General features: G+C 35.6%; 1 protein-coding gene across 8 annotated transcripts in view; it reads right to left on the bottom strand.

Moving 5' to 3' along the window:
• The window catches only part of ADGRB3 (adhesion G protein-coupled receptor B3), a 735,954-nt gene that overhangs the window by 23,966 nt on the left and 697,360 nt on the right, over positions 1–14,628 (bottom strand). For all 8 annotated transcript variants that reach the window (XM_023592015.3, XM_058306936.1, XM_004469489.3 and 5 more), the window contains 3 exons: positions 7,124–7,219; positions 6,713–6,752; positions 2,743–3,386 (listed from right to left, as the gene is read on the bottom strand). In XM_023592015.3, coding sequence (XP_023447783.1) covers positions 2,743–3,386; positions 6,713–6,752; positions 7,124–7,219 — 780 coding nt within the window. The remainder of the gene's footprint in view (positions 1–2,742; positions 3,387–6,712; positions 6,753–7,123; positions 7,220–14,628) is intronic.

Here is a 14,628-nt window from a genome sequence, read left to right as displayed (position 1 = left end):
AGAGGACAAGGACTTTATCCATTTTATTTCTTTATTTACCATGAGGCAAAATGTCTGTCAGGGGTTAAAAGGAACTTTAAAGTTACCTTCATGCTCATTATTTTTCTTCCAGAATTGGCAAAAAATTGATCAGGACAGAAAAGATTCTATTCTTAGATTTGCTATGCACTTGCTCTGTAACCTTGTACAAATGACTTTACTTTGAGGATTATAACAAGTTATCCATTGCACAGGGGTGTTGTGAAGATTAATTAATTCATACTTTTAAGGTGATTCGAGGATCTGCTAATGAAAGATGTTATATAAATGCTAATTTTTATTATTCATTCCCATATCTATATATTCTCTTTCAGCTGTCTCCTAAAATGATCACCCCAAGCAATTATTAACTATTAAACTCTTATAAAGAATGAAAATGAAGAACTGGAATTTCATTCTGAATCCTGAATTTCCTTCCTTTTCAAGATGTAAGGCTTGTGATCTCTAAGTCATTTAAATGCAGATCTTTTGGTTGAATTGCAGTTAAATATGATGCTTATACTTAATCAGGATATGGAAATTTAGAAAAAAATACAAACTGAACAAAGCAGCACTTGGAAATGCAGTCTATTGTTCAAACACAGACAACCTGTACTATGTCAAGTCAAGCAAGGCTCTCAGGCTTTTAACTGTAAGGCATTTCTATAAGAACCAAAATATTTTAATGCAGTTCTTTTCAAGCCTCTTTAGCATATCTTAAAAAGTCTTTCAACATAGAAAACTCATATGGCCATTATAATTACTTATGATGTTATGTTATTATATGTACACATTGAAAATCCTTTTAAGGGAAACGGACTTTGGCCCAGTGGTTAGGGCGTCCGTCTACCATATGGGAGGTCCGCGGTTCAAACCCTGGGCCTCCTTGACCCGTGTGGAGCTGGCCATGCGCAGTGCTGATGCACGCAAGGAGTGCCCTGCCACGCAGGGTGTCCCCCGCGTAGGGGAGCCCCACGCGCAAGGAGTGCACCCATACGGAGAGGCGCCCAGCGCAAAAGAAAGTGCAGCCTGCCCAGGAATGGCACCGCCCACACTTCCCGTGCCGCTGACGACAACAGAAGCGGACAAAGAAACAAGACGCAGCAAATAGACACTGAGAACAGACAACCAGGGGAGGGGGGGGAAATTAAATAAATAAAATAAATCTTTAAAAAAAAAACAGAAAAAAAAATAATACCACAAGAAAAGAAAAAAAAAAAGAAAATCCTTTTAAAAATCTCTGTGATTTTGTATAAACAGTATGTAGTTTGTGCTTATATGGTCATTATTGTAGTAGATCTGCTAGTCTCCTGGATATGCAAGTTACACTTGGGGAAAAGCAGCTATTCTGCTAAGTTAAAATGAATAAATGCTTTTGTCCAGATGGATGCTCTGTCTACTCCGGAGTGAATTTGGCATCACTGCCCCTACGGCTTTGGTTCTGAGGGATTGTTTTAATTGCTAATTGTCCTCAGAAACCCTTTTTTATTTGAGGCTGACCCAAAATTTAGGAATCTCTTCTAGATCCTATCTATGTTCCCATTGCATCCAGAATTTCCTTGATCCAGTTGGGAAAATCTCAAAATGACACCATTCGCCAAGTTACTTTAGCCTCTCAGGGTCACTCTCTGTTTTGACCTAGTAGCAAGCACGATTTTGTGAGGTGGGGGGTGTACAGATGTCTCAGAGCACTTTTAAACAGTGGACCAAACAATTGCCAGCATGCTTTTGATGGAAAGAATAGGCAATCAACCACTGTGTCTTCTCCTAAATAGTGTTTTCTACAATAATCTATTATATCAAAACTGGCAATGCATATAAAATAGTGCATGTATTATATTCCATACTGAATATATACAATATTTTAGAGGTGGCTTTAGAGTAAAATCTCATGGTAAAGGATATAAAATCTACATCCAAATCAGTAACAGCATATATATCAAAAGAAAGTAAGACATGATATTCTCTAGATCTTACTTGATCAGTTCTAATACAACATGAATGGTAGCTGTTGGCTAAACTCTACTTTACTTCCAGTGTACAAAAGAAAGCTGAGGGCAATTTATTTTTTACTTCTGCTGGTCTTATGAAGCAGCATAGCATGGTGGTTGGACCCCAGAGTCCTGACACAGCCTGCTCAATTTACATCCCTCCTAACAATTCATAGTTGAAACCCCCAAATGTTAGTGGCTTTCATTCTGTAAGAGCTAAGAGCAAGGCATTTATTCTGAAAGATAGTCATCAAGTGTAATAGTAATAAGAGTTTATAATCAGTGTAACAGTGAAACTCTGAGAAAGATTCACATTTTGCTATTTTAATGGCAGCCCTCACAGAAAATTCAGATCTCATCTAAGATTTATAATGCCATCCAATAACTAGTTTGCATACCAAAAGGACCTCTGGTACGAGAAACACAAAAAAATCTTCTGTTTGTAATGTGTGTTTTAATTAATTCCCATTTTGACAGAATTATGAGTGATACTTTCTTTTTTTTTTTTAAATGTAGAGGTCTCCATTTTTAGCATCCTCTTAGATAAGGGGTTGCTGATATATCACTGGAAAAACCATATGCCCAGAATCTTAATGTCAACATGTCGAAAATTCCAATATGGTCTATAACTACAAAAGCTCATGTGAATCTTTTCTCCCAACACCCAGTGTCATGTGAGTCAATCTATATTTATTTCAAATACCAAGGAACTGGTTCTTCTTCTGTTGCTCACCTCTAAGGAACTCATTGATATTGTTGATCCAGTTTCACTTCTTGATAGCCCTGCATTATCATCCAGCTCAGAAGCCATGAAATTCTTCACAGCTGTGCGAGGCTCAAAGGGCAAATTCTGCATATGTTCCTGGGGTGCAAGATGTTGATCTAAGTTCATATTGAACTGGTCCATTACAGGGGGATTCATGTTGAATTCAGGATTCACTTTGTAGTGCAATAGCCTTTCGTGTGGCAAGGTTTCCATGCCAATATTCATTTTGCTTTCCTCTTTCATTGATGGCTGGGTATTTACAGAACTTCTGGGCATCACAATATAGTCACTTTCCATCATTCTCTCTTGAGGATGGACTATGTCCATGTCAGCCCCTCTCAAGTTATCATCTGTACATAAATACACAGTTCTCCGCAATTCACTGTTCTCTTTTTTTAAACATTGATTGCTCAGCTCATTCATACCCATGGGCATGTGCAGACCTGTGGGTTGCTGGATGATGACCTTGGAAATGACATTTCCAGGCAGTGTGGAATAGCTTAGCCCTTCCGGGTTTGTCCCCTTTTCTTCTTCGTCATCATTTAGAGAAATCCTAGAGAGTGTTCCTGTTATCGTTGCTGCTCGGCAAGGGCCAATATCCTTATGCAGAACTGTGAATTGGAATATAAAAGACCATAAAAGGAAATTAATGTATTCTTATTATTTTTCATTATTGTATCTATTGACTTTCTTCTTTGACAAAAAAAAAAAACAAAAACGTTTAAAAAGTTACATATTTGTTCGTACATGGTCCCAAAACTAGACCCAGGTGACTCAATCACTCTTTATGGATCCGATATATATTCATAGATATCAGGTAGCCCACAGCTAAAACATACCTGAAAGTTGCTGAATGGCCTTTCAACTACCTCAGTGCCCTGCTCTTAAACAATCTACATAACTTTTCAGGGGAAAAGTAGATTACCAGGGAAGATCTCTCCAACAATCTATTCCAAAGGGCTTTTGTAATACTATCGATGTATTCATTCAACTGTAACATTCTCTTACAGGCTTTCCCCCTAAAGTATTCTACTAGTCTTATTCATTAAAATTTTTTTTGGTATACATATAATGGAGTATCATTCAGCTGGTAGAAGGAATGAAGTTCTGGTACATAAGACAACATGGAAGAATCCTGAAGGCATCATGTTGAGGGCAATGAGCCAGACACAAAATGACAAATACTGTGTGATCTCATTGATATGAAATAATTTGAATGAGCAAACTCATAGAGTCAGAATCTAGAATATAGATTACTAGAGGAAAGGATGGTGTAGGGAAAAAGGGTTACAGATTAAATTATATAGAGCTTCTATTTGGGGTGATGGGAAAGTTTTGGTAATGAGATGGTGATTGTAGCACAACATTGTGAACACAATTAATAGCACTGAATTATATATTCAAATGTGGTTAAAAGGGGGAAAATTTTAGGTTGTATATATGTTACCAGAATAAAAATTTTTTAAAAATCCATGGAACTGTACAACACAGTGAATCCTAAAGTAAACAATGGATTAGAGTTAGTAGTACAATTATAAAAATGTGCTTTCATCAATTGTAACAAATATACTATATTAATGCAAGGTGTTAATAACAGGATATATATGGGTAGCCTATATTTTATGCATGATTTTTCTGTAAACCCACAACTACTTTAATAAAAATAAATTCATCTTAAAGGAGGTAATCAATGAGAACTTCATTCTACTCCATCAGAAATCTCTAAAAACATATGCATTTTGAAAATTAATGAACATTTATCTATTGAAGTCCATATGGTTAAGGTAGATAAAAGGTTCAAGAGTATTTAACATTTCAGTTCCAGTCAAAAAAAAAAGAGTTTTTAACAAGACAAATCCATATGCTCAAATATTCCTGAGGAGGTATTACAATTGCCAGCTGAGTTTAAGCAAAAAAAAAGGTATGAACCTCTGAAACTTCCCTTCCAGTTTAAGCCTGAAAAATAGTGATTTAGAAAAAGAAATTAAAAGTGCATAATAACTTGTGGTACAAGAGGGAATAAAATGAAAACACAAAGTAAACCAAACAAAAACAAACTGATTAACAAAAGACTTCAGAATTCTTTATTAAAATATATATTGGGGTTTTTTTTTTTTTTGTGTGTGTGTGTGTGTGTGTTTTTTTATCCTCTACATAAAAAGAAAGCTGTGTTTTATGGCCAGGAGAAACAGAATGACTCAAATCATGGTTAGCTGTGAAAAACTGTCAGTTTTGAAGTATACAAAAATAAAATTCTGAAGAAATAGTCTTGGTAACTCTGGTCTATGAAAGAACACAGAATAGCACTGTGGGTGTTTAGCTCAGCATGTGCTCCAAATCCTACCCTATTACAAGCAGGCAACTGCTATTTAAATTTTAATTAGGCATGGATAAATATTTGGTTTATTGTCTCCTCATAAAAAGTTGCAGATATATTGAATTTCACCCATTATTATCCAATTTTCAAAGAGAATCATAACTTTTATGCTTTAAACAGAGGTTGAAAAATAGATTATGAATATCTTTCCCCATTACAACCTATTAGAAAGAGCCTTTAAAAATTTCTCAAAACAACATCATTCATCTAGTATATTTTATCTTCATAAATACTGAATCTAGTTATTGTGTTAGGTCTCTTTGTTTTGTGACTTTTTGTATTTATCTATTATATGAAAGAGTGGAATAATTCCGTTTTAAAAAGTTCTTTCCAAACCTCTTAAAATAATAGATCCATAATAAATTGTGGTTGCCAGGAGAAATTACACATGAAAAATATTAAAAAGCATATATTTGAAATTATTTGGTTTAATGAAATTCTAAATAAAATTCTTAGAAAACATCAGAGAAACCCTAACAGCTCCTATGAAAAATCTTAGGGGTTTTAGTTGACCATAAATTCAATGACAGCTAGGCCATAACAGCAGCTATGAAATCAGATGCAAATGTAGATAACATTAATATGAATAAAGAGCCAACTGTGATGAATACTGGACTTGTACTAACCAGATGAATGTTGGGTAAGTGTGTATGCCTTTGGGAACTATAATTTAAAATTATTGATAAAACAGAGTGTCTGGGGCAACAGGTCTGAGAGGATGAAATGAGGAAGGAATGATGAAACATCGTTTGTTTAGTCTGGGGAAAAAAGACTTGATTGGGCAATATAAGAATAATTGCTTCCAAATATTTGGAGCATTGTCATCTTTAAGATGACATAAAGATCCACTCGTTCCAGAAGGCAGCAATAAAACCATTTTATCAAAAAGGTAAAATAAGTAAATTCTGCCCCAATATAATGGAGCATTTTCCCACAACTGGGACTATACAAAAAATGTTACACATAGTCTCTTTTAAAACTCCTGAGCCATTTTCTCTGGTGAGGGTTTAGCCACAGGCAAGTGGACAACTGTGAGGACACTGTCGATGGGATTTAAAGCAGGAAATGTGGCACAGTCTCCCCTAGACCCCTCTAACAATAAAGTAACAACAACTCATACACACACAATGCAGGCACATATAAATATAAATAATACTTCTATTTCATCCTAATAACAGCCCATATTTCATAGATGATGAAACTGAGGCACAGAGCAGCTAAATTGCCCGGCCTTACACCAGACAGCAATAATTGATGGAATGAGAGTCTCCATCTCCAAATTGTTGTTTTCCTGCTCTGCCACAGTTGTTCCCACCTTAATCACTGTGAGTTTAATTCTCTCTGTTCATCCCTCTCTCTCTTGTTCTTTCTCTGCACATGCACACAAACACACACACACAAAACACAAATATTTCTGCTATGTTTCCCACTGAAAGATTCTATTTACCCATCTATATGAATATGTGATGTGTAAACCACAGAATTTTTTCAAAAATAAAAATTCATAGAAATAATATAACATCCCTAACAATTATGTTTTCAGAATCCAAATATTCTTACCTGATCGGCAAGCAATGTCTACATCCTTTTCAAAATCTGTCTGTAATGATAAGGCATAGAACCATCATTAAATTAACACCCCGAGTGACTTTTACTAATCAAATTATCTTGAATTTACAGGTATCTGACTTGACAGAAAGTCAATGAATCTTTATCCTCATTTGTGTGCAAGGATGAAAATGCTCTGCTATATTGCATAGGATCCCCATACTCCACACCCCAGGGGCCAATATAGATCCTGGACTCCCAAGAAATCCAGATGAAATACTTACCTGGTGTCAGATTTCTACGAGCCTTTTAATGAACTGAAGCCAAACTCATTCAAATTGGGACTTTGGTACTAAAGTCATTAGTTTATTCCTTTGCAAAATCACAACTTAGTTAACAATCAAAGGGAAAATAAAAGCTCACCATGATTTGAGCATGCCCATTAGGAAAAGAACTTGAAGAATCAGCATTGATTGGATCCTGACAGTTTCTCAATCGGCATCTAAATGCATCCTGAACCTATGAAAGAAAAGACATACACTTTTTTTTGTCTTGATAATGATCAGATACTGTCTATATTAGCAATCAACTATGAGAAAGGAATTATCACTGCTCTGATGATCCAATATTCATTTTGTTTACTTCATAATACAAATACCAGTATTATGTGGACTTTGTGCTATGACAAGGAAATTTATCACTTGCCATAATCTATAGAGGGAAGTGCTGGGAACTCCTTTACTATCAAAGCGGCTGTATCTGGCTCAACACTAATAATTCTCGCCTGAAGGCAGATTTATTTCTACTGTTACAAACAATATGTGTGTCTTTCATGGGGGATTTACTATTTGTTATGGTATAATCTTCAGAACAGCTTTAAGTATTGTGAAAAATGAGATTACTCTATGTTCTTTTAACTGGAATTGATTCGGGATTTTCTTTTTATGACTTACGTAAGGGCTCTTTGGGGAGAATATCTCGTCTGCCTGCAGTGTTTTGTGTTCTGATATATAAACAAAACAAAATTAAGCAAAAGGAAAATAAAAAAGCTCTGTTTCTGGTTGATTGGGGAAAATAAGGTCACTTTGCAAAGCCAAACTTTCTTAATATCCATTCACAATTGGAGTCTGAGTAAAGAACAAGCATATCACAAGGAACTGTTAAATAACATAAAATCCTTTATTAAAAAGCAAATCAACAGCCATGAATAGTTGATTAGCAAATATACAAGGCAATTAATAGATATTCTGATAATATGATACCTCAGAATTAACATGTTCATTCCACTTTCTGGGGCTCATTAGGCTCCTAAGAAGCTGTTGGTAGATATCTTTACAAGGAACTACTTTTTTCAAGTCAGTGATAAGATCATTTTACTAATACCTTGTTTTTCCTACTTCACATTATTGATATTCCCTTTCTCATTTATTGTAATCTGTTTTATTGAATTAAAAAAGCATAGAAATGTTACATTTCCCCTATTAAAATGAAGCAACATTATAGAGACTGCCAAAATAATTACCTTTCTTTTTGAAAAACCCTGATATAAAAATCCCCATCACCATTTTGAGGTGAGATGTGTATCATTGATATGTTGGCCAGAAAAAAAAAAGGGGGGGCCTGTTAAGTTGTTTATTGTTTCCTCCTAATTTTCTTCCCTTTTTCAGAGTCATTAGTGCCTCTTTCCCAAATTGCAGGATTTAGAAGTAATATAGAATTTAGTCATCACCACAGAGTCCTGTCCAACCAATCCACTAATGAGATCTTTGTCCACTTGCATTTTCATTTATCCACCTGAGGGTTTAATCCAGGTGATATGACAATTACAGCTGTGAAATAAGGCAGTGAAAGAATGCACTTAATGTTTTCTGAACTCTCTTGTATTCTATGATTCTAATATTTCTAAACCCAGGATTTCCTTGAAAAAAAAGAATGATTTCTTATATCCTCTTTCATACATTTCAATAAAAGTTACACCATCAGTGAAATTTAGCCTTATCATCTTTTCCTGAAGAACTGGATAAATATTTAGGACTAAAATAATCCAGATTCTCCCTGTGAAGAAGACACTATCAGAAAAAATTTACACTCTAGATGTGAATGCTTTCAGGCTCCTCCATCTTAGGTTACAAAGGCATAGCTATAGGTTATAAGATAGCACATTAAGAATTAAAAATGCTAATGAATATAGTGTTTGCAAGATCATTACTTTTTCTATCATGCAGAAATATGAACTGGGGACACCACTAAGAAAAATTAAAAGAATCAATGTCAGAAAAGTAGGTACAGGTTAATTTTCTATTTGTGCCCTGGGGCAACTGACAAAGAAGCACAATTATAAAGGAAGATAAACAATGTGATAGAACTAGTGCCTTCCAGAAGCTTGTCACATGAAGGGTTTTTTTTTCCAAATCTTTTTCTAAATACTAGCATATATAATGTATGAAAGGTGGCACTTGGTCATACCAAATATTAATTTAACAGGTCTTCACTAACCACACTCTTATTTTCAGACGTTCAAAGTATGGTTGTCATGATATTTTGGGCTGACAATGAAATATGGAGAAGCAACTTTTGCAAATTCTTCTTCCAAATCCACTCTCTGATTGCTTGAAGGAAGTGTAAAAGAAACCTAACTTTCTTCAGAACATATACACAAAATCAATAGCTTAAATTACTAAACTTCCAAATATGACAATGATCTAAGGGCATTTCTAGACGGGAGAATGATGTCATCTTCATGAATCAGTCAAAGCTGCTCAGAAGAAACATAAAAGAGAAAAGAATAGAAATTCTCCAGGAAATTCAAGGTCATTTTTTATGGGTAAATAAATGTCATAATCTAAATGTTAGATTCCCTGACACTTTAGTGGCTCTAATTTGGAAAGATTGGCAATAGAAATTCCATGTGATTATAAATGCTTCCATATGATTTTAAAAATCCTAAAAATGCATAGGGGCTATCTAGATGAATTAACCTTAAATATTTGTTCAACACTGCCAGAAAAAAATGATTAGACTAGATTTCACACTGCCTATTACTTCTTTTTTTTTTTTTTTTTTTTTGTTTGTTTGTTTAATTTTTTTATTTTTTATTGACTTTGTAATAATATTACATTAAAAATATATATGTGAGGTCCCATTCAACCCCACCCCCCCACCCCCCCTCTCCCCCCCCCCCAACAACACTCGTTCCCATCATCATGACACATCCATTGGATTTGGTAAGTACATCTTTGGGCACCTCTGCACCTCATATACATTGGTTCACATCATGGCCCATACTCTCCTCTATTCCATCATGTAGGCCCTGTGAGGATTTACAATGTCCGGTGATTACCTCTGAAGCACTTCTGACAGAAGAGAGTGCCTCAGGTAAGACAATACCTAGAAAATGAATCTGCAGCTATTTGGAAAGATTTTGATGTTTAAATGAATTTTCTATTAGGTAAACAAATAGACTTTTGTCTTTGGTGAATCAATGTGAATAATACTGATGAAGAACAACTGGTATTTTTTAAAAAGTAAGCCTATAAGGACCTTAATCCTGGACAAGGAGAAAGCATAAAGAAACCAAAATGAAGCAAAACAGAATCTAGATCTGGTTCATCCCATCCAAAAATTAAAACATCCTGCCCCACTAGTCATTTTTACAACACAGGACAACAGTCTTGGCATCTTCCTTGCCTTGTAATTAAGACTTAAGAAAAACAATTATTTAAGAAATTCAAATGTTTGCTATTGAAGTTCTTTAAGCTGACTTACTATTTGTAGAGAATAAGTCAATTATTTTAGGTAGCACTTAATTTACTTTTAGAAATTAAAATCATTGTAACTCTGAGTTCTTGCAAAATTACCCATTTTTAAACTTTAAGGAAACCTGATGTTATGTTGTGAAATGAGAAAAGAATAGCAAGAAAAACATCTTCAAAAATAAGGTAAGGTGAGAACAAAAACTATCAAGGTTGTTCTGAAAGTATCCAACTAAGATGCAACCTAAGTTGTCCTGACTGGTTCCTGCTGGGCACTGCTCTAAAAACTCATGAAAAAAAGCTATAAGCCTTTCTTATTGTGGATGGATTCTTGGATGAGACAAGAGTTCAAAGAGGTTTGCAGGGGTGTGTCTTGCTCCTGTCACTCCCCCACAGAGAGAGCCATTCGGTTAGTCACAGCAGCAGCAAGCAGAGAGCTTCAGAGCTTCTCCATTGGTCCTCTTTCCGAAGGCAGCTGGCAGAGTTTCACTGTGAAAGTTGGTGCCAAATTTAGAGATTGCTCAGGAAGAGCACCGAGGAATGTTTGGCAGCGTTGCAATTTAGAAACACCTCACAAGAAAGAGCTGCACAGTTTGAAATGCACCCTGTGTTTAGCTATGGAGCAACTCAAACCCCAAATCTTCACCTTTTAAGAGACAGATTTGCCTCCAGTTATTCTTCTTGACTTCCTATTCCACATAATCAGTTGAAGCCAGGAAAGGAAATAAGTTGCATACTTATAATTGTTTGAGATTGTTATCTTTGGTGGGAGTAGAGAATTTCTCGTGTGTTCTGCTTTTTCTGAATCTTAGTCCTACTATTCTTTCATATTTGAACAAATATCTTAGCTCTTTTTAATTATATTAAATTTGATATAATTTGCTCTTTAAAAAGAATGAGTAAGACTCTTCTCAATCTCACATGTATTATGCTTTTCAACATAAGCAACATTAATGATATCGTATTACTAAAATGTTACCTGACTTCTCTGGTGTCAAAGAAAATAAAACATTTAAACGTTTGTCATTTGCTATGCAATGAAGGAAAAATACGGGCCCACATTTTGTTCCTTATGACTTTTTTTGGAATCCTCCAAAACTTGAAATTATTACTTACTCTCTAAAATTGTTGTAGATTTTTTATCTTCAAATAACTTTTTTGAATCAGAGTTTTAGGGTTATATAAGCTTCTCTAGACCACTTTTCACATACATGATCTGAATATAATGTAGCAGCATTTATTTGGCATGCAAATAAGAAAGGAAGGAAAGGAAATTATTTGCCAGACATCATGGCCTGTGGCTTCACATATGAAATTTCATTTCAGCCTCAGGCCATCCTCTTTGAGGCAGGCATTATCCCAGTGTCGTAGATGAGGACCCTGGAGCTTAGAGAGCTTAAGATTTGCTCAAAATAAGTGGTAGAGATGGCAGTGGGCCACTAGTCTTGAAAGCTAGCCTCCTTTGCATCACACCACTCTCCTTCTGCCCTCACTGCCTTGATGAACAAAGAATAAGAAATTTAAATGAAGGATCGAGCTAAAACAATTAATCACAAACTGGTCAAAAATGAAGTTGTTATACCATAATCATCCATCTTTTATGATTAACAAAAATATAAGAGGTGATGACATAGACATTAGTTTTAAATTGTTATTCCAGACATATTTAACTTCCTGAGACCAGTTTAACAATATTGAAAGAGGGAACTCTGTGGATCTGAATGAGATGGAGATAGGACTTGTGCATCCATAGGTTCCCCTTCCGATTATGGGGCAGAAGCAACCATGCCACTACCCAGAGTGAGGAACAGCTGGGAGGGAGGTATGAGGCTCCTGTAGAAGAATTTTGGGTAATAGCAGGTCACAGTTGGCTGTTGGATATACTGGGCAGATATGCCAGAGTTGACCAGTCTCCATCATAAACTCTACCCCTCTGAATTTGTTCATTTCTATCATCTTACTCAATCAATACAATGATCTTGTTAACCTCTTAAACCTCTACATGGACTTGGAGAACCACATGTGTAGATTAAGACTGACTGATAGAAATATTCATGACATAATTGCAATTAAGCTCTAATCAGAAAAACCCAATCTGGAAGGAGAGGCAAGGGTTATGTTCCTTGCCTAAGAAACACTTTGGCTATTGGATGAAGTCAGGCTGGTGATTTCTGGAAAAAGTACCTAAGAATATGAATAAATTGTTCTTTTGCCTTGCTTAGGGTATGCCCCATGTCTCTGTTTAAAGGTAGTCTTTGTATTCCCCCCTCTCTCTTTATCAATAATATCTAGCTTTGCCGCTACCTTTAGCCATTCTCCCACTTTGGGATACACATTCTATTAAAATCAAAATGAACAAACAAAAAAATCATTAAATGTACTTTTTTTTTCTGAACCTCCAACTCAACCCGACAAAGATAGTAAAAACCTACCATCATCCTCTTTAAATCTTGTACATACACACCTTCTGAGTACCTTAAAAGTATTAGGATCGATACCTTGGCCCTCCCCAACCAGGGCCACTTGTTCACTCTCTAGAATCTACCTAAATTTCTTCATGATACAACCCACAGAGACTTCTTATCATACCCACTGATAACACTGACCAGAAAACTCTGAAATGCCACTTAATCAGTGCTATGCCCTTGAAGGTTGTCATTTGAAAATTGTTATCTTCTCGGTGTTGCAGTCATGGCCACTGTAAAAAAATCACTCATGTCTCCATGATCACATCGCTTTACACCTGCATGGGCTCTATGTGAACCCAGAGAGGAATCAAACCGTCTACCATTCACCAGAGGCACGGTTCCATGGAAACCATCTGTCCTACTGCAACTTTCGCATCTTCCTGTGCCTGAAACCCTCATTTCTGTTATCCTCCAACCCCATTTTTATCTTAGGGCCCTGTTAAGTTCTGAAGTCTCCTAACACCCATTGCTTCGTTTTCTAAGACCAATTGAAACCTCTGCCCAACTTCTCATTAAGGGAGGGCACAAATATGTTCTTGCATACTAACGGGCCATATCTGATTTCCTTGGGAATAGCGAGCTTGAGATTCACACAATTCTTCATCTGAACTATATTAGACACAGTATGGGCCTTTTCAAATTGCTGTCTAGTTATTTCATTACTACTGGCTTGATTTATTTTTTAAAATGGCTTATTTGGGGAAAATGTGGTTTTAGATTAGACAGATAAGCAAGGATGCTTGTCTGAGGTGCATATTCACTGCTGTATGTTTGGAAATAATTCTATTTATCTGCATTCTTTATGGAAAAATGAGACTTAATGGGAAACTGACCAAAAAATAGGTAAAGGGGAGTGGAAGAAAGAAGAAAGGAAGGAAAGGGAAAATAGGAAAAGAAAGCAAGCAAGGAAAATTGTTCATGAATATTTTAAGCACTTTGCTACAAAATTGCTTTTGCCAGGTTTGGAGGAAGATTTTGGGGACCTCATCTGGTGCAGCCCAGACCTCCTGCCAGTGCTTGGGAAAGATACAAAGGGAGTCTGGCCCTGTTACCTCTGACTCTTACAGAACAGCCACAGGATCCTCACACACTGATAACAACAAAATTATGCATTGTAGCACTTTCTTTTTTTCCTTCCATTTAGTGAAAGGGTTATACTGTGGCTTACTTGGTATCACAATCCTGTTATTTTCCCCCTCTAACATGGAACTGTAAGATTGTTTTAGAACCAGGCACAGCCAGAAACAGATGAGAAGAATGTGCAGGCACCAAGAAAGGGTATCCTAGCAACAGTAACTATTTCAAAGGTTTCATAACTCTGGGGTAGTTTAGAATTTCCATAGCAATGTGGAATAGTAAATAGTATATGTTGCTATCTGCTTAATCCAAATGAATTCTAATCAACAAATCATGGAAAAATGAAGGAAGAATCTGTATGTGTTTTCCTAGACTCTATTTTATTAGGTATTATACATATTAGAGTCTAAGAGCTGGGTTTTGTGGCTGAAAATAATATGATAAATCAGATGGTTTAATTCTTTTTTCATTCTTATTTCCTTTTTTCTTTTCACATCTTTTAGAGCCATTTCTTACAGCACTTCAAAAGAGAAAGACGCTCCAGAAGAAGAAATTGTATTTTCATATTTTATGAATTTTTTATATTTTATGAAATTAAAACATTATGAAATTTAATTATTAAGAAGCCATC

Source organism: Dasypus novemcinctus, chromosome 11 (assembly GCF_030445035.2).
Source record: "Dasypus novemcinctus isolate mDasNov1 chromosome 11, mDasNov1.1.hap2, whole genome shotgun sequence".
Taxonomy (NCBI): domain Eukaryota; kingdom Metazoa; phylum Chordata; class Mammalia; order Cingulata; family Dasypodidae; genus Dasypus; species Dasypus novemcinctus.
The sequence above is the reverse complement of the archived record's forward strand: the minus strand, read 5'-3'. Positions and strand labels throughout refer to the sequence as shown.